The sequence below is a fragment of the Ceratotherium simum genome, chromosome 13 (genome assembly GCF_057802395.1).
Source record: "Ceratotherium simum simum isolate JZ-2026a chromosome 13, ASM5780239v1, whole genome shotgun sequence".
NCBI classification, from domain to species: domain Eukaryota; kingdom Metazoa; phylum Chordata; class Mammalia; order Perissodactyla; family Rhinocerotidae; genus Ceratotherium; species Ceratotherium simum.
The window spans coordinates 29,077,666-29,085,130 of record NC_141912.1 but is presented as its reverse complement, the minus strand read 5'-3'; the positions used below and the strand labels follow the sequence as shown (position 1 = coordinate 29,085,130).

At 50.6% G+C, this 7,465-nt stretch overlaps 1 protein-coding gene across 3 annotated transcripts; it reads left to right on the top strand.

Moving 5' to 3' along the window:
- The first annotated feature begins 1,279 nt into the window (after positions 1–1,279).
- On the top strand, positions 1,280–4,847 carry LOC101407024 (saoe class I histocompatibility antigen, A alpha chain-like). 3 transcript variants are annotated; one of them, XM_087438206.1, is made up of 8 exons: positions 1,282–1,395; positions 1,712–1,981; positions 2,215–2,490; positions 3,112–3,387; positions 3,507–3,611; positions 4,023–4,055; positions 4,198–4,245; positions 4,411–4,847. In XM_087438206.1, the coding sequence occupies exons 1-8, from the start codon at positions 1,323–1,325 to the stop codon at positions 4,413–4,415; spliced, it is 1,086 nt and encodes a 361-aa protein (XP_087294332.1). In that variant the 5' UTR covers positions 1,282–1,322; the 3' UTR covers positions 4,416–4,847. The 3 variants fall into 3 exon arrangements, 2 of the variants coding, with proteins under 2 accessions (XP_087294330.1, XP_087294332.1); XR_015554046.1 differs by lacking the exon at positions 3,507–3,611 and having other exon boundaries at positions 1,280–1,395; positions 3,112–3,468; XM_087438204.1 differs by lacking the exon at positions 3,507–3,611 and having other exon boundaries at positions 1,280–1,395.
- The last annotated feature ends 2,618 nt before the right edge of the window (positions 4,848–7,465 follow it).

Sequence of the window (7,465 nt, the reverse complement as noted above, 5' to 3'; positions counted from 1 at the left end):
CTGACAAACATTCCTGTTGAGATCTGTGGTAACATTAACAAAGGTGATATTTTGATAATTTGTAGTTAAATGCATCAACACAGGAAGATCTATATAACTTAGTGAAACAATGCATTACTTTAAAAAATCATACATTACTACAAGAGCCATTCAATATGCAAAATAGGTCTGTGGATTTTAATGTAACAGAGTAGGAAATATTCACTAACATTGTTTCAGGTTCCACTTTGCAAATAACCATTGAGATACTACCACGCGTGCAGTTTTGCTTTAGTAACAAAGTTTAATATCCATAATTATCTGAAAAGGTTATTAAAAATACTATTCTTGGTGCCAGCCTGGTGGCACAAGCAGGTAAGTGCCTGCGCTCCGCTGCGGGGAGTTGCCAGTTCGGATCCCGGGCACCCACCGATGCACAGCTTGGCAAGCCATGCTGTGGCAACGTCCCATATCAAGTGGGGGAAGATGGGCACGGATGTTAGGCCAGGGCCGCTCTTCCTCAGCAAAAAATAGAGGAGGATTGGCACATGCTAGCACAGAGCTGATCTTCCTCACAAAAAAAACAAAAAATACTAATCCTACATATTTGTGTGAGGCCGTATTGTTTTTCATATACTTCAACCAAAATAACAGATTAAATGCAGATCAAATATGAAAACCCAGTGGTATTCTAACGAGACAGACAAGAAAGAGACTTGCAAAAATGTAAAATGTGAAAAGATCCACTCTTCTCACTACCTTGTTTATGTTGGCAAATAGTTATTTTTCGGAAAAACATTATTTGTTTACTTGCAGTGGGTTATAAATATTATTCTAAATAAATTTATAAAAATATTTAAAAACTTTTATTCCTGGTATGGTAAATATCGATAGCTATCACCAACATAAGCAAAATCATCCCTGGGGTCCTCACTAATTTGTAAGACTGTATAGATATCATGAAGCCCAAGTGTTTGAGAATCGCTGACTCATACAGCTCCTAGGCCAGGACTCGGGGAGACAGTGTGACAAAGCTCTCTTGGTGCAGGAGGAGAGGGGTCAGGGCCAAGTCCCAGGTCCCCGGACGTGGCTCTCAGGAGTCAGGCCCGAAGGCGGTGTCTGGGGCGGGGAAGCTCAGTGTTGGGCAGTCCTCATCTCCCCGAGTTTCACTTCTCCCTCTCACAACCTGTGTCAGGTCCTCCTGCCTGGAGACTCATGACGCGGCCCCAGTTTTCACTCCCATTGCGTGTCCGGTTTCTAGAGAAGCCAATCAGCGTCTCCGCGGTTCCGTGTTATAAAGTCTCCAGGGACCCGCCACGACTGTTTCTGCCCGGACCGCGAGGATGAGGATCGTGATGCCTCCAACCTTCCTCCTGCTGCTCTCGGGGGCCCTGACCCTGACCGAGATCTGGGCGGGTGAGTGTGGGGTCGGGAGGAAACGGCCTCCGAGGGCGGCGGAGCGAGGGGACCGGGTGGCAGGGGCGCAGGACCCCCGGCGAAGGCGCGTCTCTGCGGACACTTGCCTAGACCGCCCCCGACTCGGCCCAACCCGTCCAGACCTCTCTCTTCTCCCGCTCCCGCCTCTTCCCACCCCAAGTCCCCGCCCTTGTCCGTCCGCCGCCCCTTTTCAGTTTCACGACCCCCTCCCCTCTCCCGGCCCCATCACCCTCAGACCTGGGGACCCGCGCCAGGAGGAGGGTCGGGCCGGGTCTCAGCCCCTCCCCGCCCCCAGGCTCCCACTCCCTGAGGTATTTCGGCACCGCCGTGTCCCGGCCCGGCCGCGGGGAGCCCCGCTTCATCGCCGTCGGCTACGTGGACGACACGCAGTTCGTGCGGTTCGACAGCGACGCCGCGAGTCCGAGGGCGGAGCCGCGGGCGCCGTGGATGGAGCAGGAGGGGGCGCAGTATTGGGAGGCCGAGACGCGGCGCGGCAACGGCTACACACAGAGTTTCCGAGGGAGCCTGAACACCCTGCGCGGCTACTACAACCAGAGCGAGGCCGGTGAGCGACGCGGGCCCGGGTCCAGGTCACGACCCCCACCCCCACGGACGGGCCGGGGTCTCCCCGAGTCTCCGGGTCCGAGATTCACCCCGAGGCTGCGGGACCCGCCTATTCCCTCCAACCGGGAAGAGCTGGCGGGGACTTTCCTGCGGTTTCATTTTCAGTTGAGGTTCAATCTCTGCGGGGCGGGGGCGGGGCCGAGTGGGCGGGGCTGACCGCGGGGGCGGGGTCAGGGTCTCACACCTTCCAGGGGATGTATGCCTGCGACATGGGGCCAGATGGGCGCCTCCTCCGCGGGTACAGGCAGGACGCCTACGACAGCAAAGATCACCTCTCCCTGAACGAGGACCTGCGCTCCTGGACCGCGGCGGACACGGCGGCTCAGATCACCCGGCGCAAGTGGGAGGCGGAAGGTGATGCGGAGGACTGGAGGAGCTACCTGGAGGGCGAGTGCGTGCAGTGGCTCCGCAGATACCTGGAGAACGGGAAGGAGACACTGCTTCGCGCAGGTACGAGGGGTCGCGGGGCCTCCAGATCTCCCCTCCGGCTGTGGCTGGCATCCCACAGAGAGGGGAGGAAAATGGGCTGGGTATCAGAATACCACTCCTCAGGAGGGGGAGGAATCCACACAGGTTTTCGTATTGTGTACTAGTGACTCGCCCAGAGGGCCTGCCCTTTTCTGAAGGACAGTTAAGGAATCCAGTTTCTTCAGAAATAGAAGGGGAGACCATCCCTGAAATCGCCCGTCACTGGTTCCCTTTGACCCTGACAGCCATCTTGTGAACCATGACTTTCTCTCTCAAGACTATGTTCTCACCCTGAGAACATCTTTGTAGGTCTGACTCCAGTTTTTCTGAGTCATTCACTCTCTACTCAGGTCAAGACCAGAAGTCTGTGTTCTCCTCTTTAGAAAGCTGGAGACTCCTATCCTGGGCTCTCACCCTGATTCTAGAACTTTGCAAAGGGTAGGAGATTATCCCAGATCCCCAAGTCCAAACTGGTGTCTGCGTTTTGTGTGTCCTCTTTCCAAACCAATCATCCTGTCCATTCTCAGGATGGTCACATGAATGATGCTTCGGTGGCTCATGGAGGTAACTGAAAGTGTGAATTTTCTGATTCTTCCTCCTCAGATCCCCCAAAGACACATGTGACCCACCACCCCATCTCTGACAGAGAAGTCACCCTGAGGTGCTGGGCCCTGGGCTTCTACCCTGCAGAGATCACCCTGTTCTGGCAGCGTGATGGGGAGGACCTGACCCAGGAAACAGAGCTTGTGGAGACCAGGCCTGCAGGGGACGGGACCTTCCAGAAGTGGGCGGCTGTGATGGTGCCTTCTGGAGAGGAGCAGAGATACACGTGCCATGTGCAGCATGAGGGGCTGCCTGAGCCCGTCACCCTGAGATGGGGTGAGAGGGGGATCAAGGAAGGATGCCTTTTCTCAGAAGCTTTTCTGAACACCTTCAGCAGGGTCAGGACTCAAGCCTGAGGTCAGAGCCCCTCACCTTCCCTTCCCTTCCCTTCCCAGAGCCGCCTCCTCAATCCACTATCCTGATCATGGGCATCATTGTTGGCCTGGTTGTCCTTGGAGCTGTGGTGGGTGGAGCTGTGATGTGGAGGAAGAAGAGCTCAGGTAGGGAAGGGAGTGGGAGATCTGAGCTTTCTTGTCCCACTGGGAAGTTTCAAGCCCCAGGTAGAAGTTGCCCTGCCTCATTAATGGGAAGTACCATCCATACACGTGTTTGCTAACCTGGAACTGATTACTAACAGTCTTTTGTAAAGCTTGTGAAAATGCAAGATGGGTTTTTTTTTCCACCTTGATAATTCTAGTGCTTGGGGACCTGATTCCCAGCAGTTGAAGGTCCCTGCTGAGGACAGACCTCCAGGCGGGCAGTTGGTCCAGTCCCCCCACGTCTCCTTTCTTCATGTTTCATGATCCTGCCCTGCGTATTCAGTCATGGTTCTGGAAATTTCTCTTGGTCCAGAACTAGGGGCTTCCTCTAGGATCTCATGGCTCAGCCTTCTCCCTGTTTTCTTCCCACAGGTGAACAAAGAGGGAGCTATGCTCAGACTGCAAGTAAGTTTGGGTTGGAGGGTTGATCCTTGAGACCCTTAGGGTAGTGTAGACGGAGCCCATGGGGGAGCTCACCCACCCCTAGTTCCTCGTTTAGTCTGTTCTCCTGTGGGCTCTGACCACGTCCTGTTTTGTTCTACCCCAGGCAGCGACAGTGCCCAGGGCTCTGATGTGTCTCTCACAGATACTAAAGGTGAGACCCTGGAGGCCTGAAGTGAGGGAGAACTTGGGTCAGAGGGGATAGGACTGGGTTATGGGAATTCTTTGAGTGGGACATTTTAAGCATGTGGTGGGCTATTGAGAATGTCAGCACTTATGTGACTGACCTAAATCTGTTCATGATTATTTTCTCTCACAGTGTGAGACAGCTGCCTTGTGGGGGACTGAGTGATGCAAGATTTGTTCACGCTCCCACTTTGCGACTCCAGGATCCCCTGACTTCTCTTTCTGCAGCTGGCATACGAATGTGTCTGCGTTAATATTAACATAATGTGAGGAGGTGGGGAGACTGGTCCACCCGCTTCCCACCATGACCCCTCCTCACAATGACCTGTGTATTTTCCTGATGGACTTTCCTGTTCCAGGAGAGGCAGGGCTGGGCCGTTTCCATCCCTGTCTTTACTTCGTGTTGCATTGAGTAGTAATGACTTGTTTTCTTACTGAAAATATGAATCTGCATATGAATTGGTTTTTTCTAATTCTTGTCATAAGGGATTGATGTGTTAATTAAAGGAGAAATCTTCTAAAGTTTGAGAGAGGAAATAAATGGAAGCACTGAGAACCTTCCAGAATTCATGTGTTTGCTGTGCTGAGTGGGTTGTGGGTGGGGGCAGGAGAAGGCTGTGAGGAGCCGAGCGTGAACAGGGTCTGTGCCCAGTTGGTGTTCAGTGTATTGTGGGCTTTGATGTGGTCATTCCTTGGTTGGATCATCTTCACTGCTCCTTTGTTCTGGTCCCTTCAGTAGAACCTTGTTCCACCAGGACCTGTGATCACAGGGACTTGGATGTCACCTGGGTATTGTGTTTTCAGGACCACAGACCGTGAGAGCTTCGTGTGCCTGGGTCAGCCTGGGCTCAGGCCAGTGTCATCCCCTCAGCCCCTACCTTTTTTGTGTTTATGTTTTGTTTCTTTGGATTTTTTTTTTTTAGATTATGCCTGTTCATTTTCATATTTCCATTTCTAGTCTCATTCTCCTCCGAGTATCCACCATCTCTGACAGCAGCAGGAGTCGTTTAGCCATTCATTGTCCCCCTAAGGCTCACAGTGGCCCCTGCACACAGGAGACTCTTTGGTATCGAGAGATGAGTTTTCAGACTCATCCAGTTCTTGCCTTCCTTCTTTGGCTGTTTTCTGGATTGTTCTTTCCATCTTTTCTCCCTTTTTAAAGAGCCAGCTTCTAGAATTAGCAGAGAGGAAGGACCTGATAGTTTTTCATCTTAGATAAATTCCTGTTGGGTTTCTTTTTTTTGTGCTTAGGAAGATTCACCCTGAGCTAACATCAGTTGCCAATCTTCCTCTATTTTGTATGTCAGTTCCTGCCACAGCATGACCACTGATGGGTGGTGTAGGTCTACACCTGGGAACTAAACCCTGGGCTGCCGAAGTGGAGTGCGCTGAACTCAACCACTAGGCCATGGGGCCAGTCCCTCGTGTTGGTTTCTTTCTTCTCTGCAGCCTGCCCCCTCTCTCTGCCCTCAGCTCTAGTCATCCTAGTCCTGGCTCTGATCCAAACACATGGGTTTATAAGTCAAGTCTACCTTTGATTCACAGTTGGTGGAAAATAGGATGCATAAGCCCATACGCTTGTCCTTCCTGAAAAGAGAAATATAACTGTGTGTGCAGGAGGGTGGCTGTGGAAAGGAGGGGAGAGCAGCCCTTGTGAGAAAAGTACAAGTGACATTGATGTCAGTGTGAGTGGATGTTGTGCTGTTGCCACCACAACACATCGTGTGGCCTGAGGTTCCATTAATAAAGATATCATCTCTAGAATAGAGAGGTGCTCTACACTGATCATTCATTCAACTGATAATTGTCATTTGCCAGATATATGAGAAATTATTTTTGCAGCTAGAAAACTTCAGTGAACTAAAAACAGGGAAAAATTGCTGGTGTTGCAAAACATGTGTTCTAGTGTGAGGGGCAGATTGTATGCTACATGCATCGTAAATAAGGGAAGTGTTTATGTTAGAAGTTGTAAGTGCTTTGAGGAGGGTGACTTGGAGTATAAGGGTATGGGGACAGGGAAGATGACTGTTTTCCTAGAGTGGTCAGTCTGGGCCTCATTGGGAAGCTGACCTTGAATAAAGATTTGAAGTACATGATCTGTCCACAAGGATGCCTGGGGGAAGTTCTTCCCAGCAGGGGACTCTCCAGTGCTACATGCATTAGGGCAGGAGTATGTCTGTGTGTTCAAGGAAGAGCAAGGAGACCAGTGTGGTTGGAGCAGAGAGTAATTGAGATGAGGACTGAATTAACACCCAAGGCGTGTAGACCTCGAGGATATTGGAAGATTTTGACTTTTCTCTGAGTAAGATGTGCAGTTACAAGACAGTGTTGAAAAGAAGATCCACCTGGTGTGACTTCTCTTGAGAACCATCAGTCTGGTGCTGTGCAGAATCAAGAGGTGAAGTGTGAGCAACGGGTAGAGAAAATGGTAGAAAACTAGTGCCATATTCCAGGCTAGAGATGTTAGTTGCTTTGTCTGGGGTGTGAGCAGAGAAATAATAGGAAGTGATAGGATTCTGGGTACATTCTGAAGATGGGCTTCACAGCATTTCCTAATGGAGTAAATCAGGGTTATGAGAAAGAGGAATCAAGGAGGACACCCCAAATTTCAGACTGTGTAAGTAGAAATATGGAGTGCCTTCAGTGAAATTGGGGAAGACTTTAGAAGAAACACATTTGAGGAAGCAGCATCATAGACATCCACTTAGGAAAGTTGGAAGAGAGATGTCAATTAGATGCAAGCGAGTTTAGTTTTAGTAGCTGGATATGCAAACCTTGAGTTTAGGTGAGACATCTGGGCTGGAGAAGTAGACTTGGGAGGTGATGCCATGTAAATGATATTTAAAGCCTTGGAAACAAATGAGGTCATCAAGGAATAATGGCTATAGAAGAGAAAGGAACAAGGACTAAACCTTGGGCCCCCAGTGCTACGTGATCTGATCAGACAACACCCCAGGAACAGACTGCAGAGTTCTTGCTCTGCTTCTAAAAAGCATGGAAACCAGGGAGTCCTAAACTTTCCTGTGCACAGGAATCCCTTGGACATCTTTTTAACACCTAGACAGTCTGGAGTAGAGCGTGAGATTATGCATTTATAACGAGTCAGTGCTGATGCTGCTAGTCTTCAGATCACACATTTAGTTGCAAGAACATAGACCAGGATTCCCACATGGCTGTGTGGGAAATCT

Coding starts and splice junctions, on each gene's coding strand:
- LOC101407024 (XM_087438206.1), top strand. CDS start 1,323: ATGAGGATCGTGATGCCTCCAACCTTCCTCCTGCTGCTCTCGGGGGCC. Junction 3,388..3,506: donor GCCCGTCACCCTGAGATGGG/GTGAGAGGGGGA, acceptor TTCCCTTCCCAG/AGCCGCCTCCTCAATCCACT. Junction 3,612..4,022: donor GTGGAGGAAGAAGAGCTCAG/GTAGGGAAGGGA, acceptor TTCTTCCCACAG/GTGAACAAAGAGGGAGCTAT.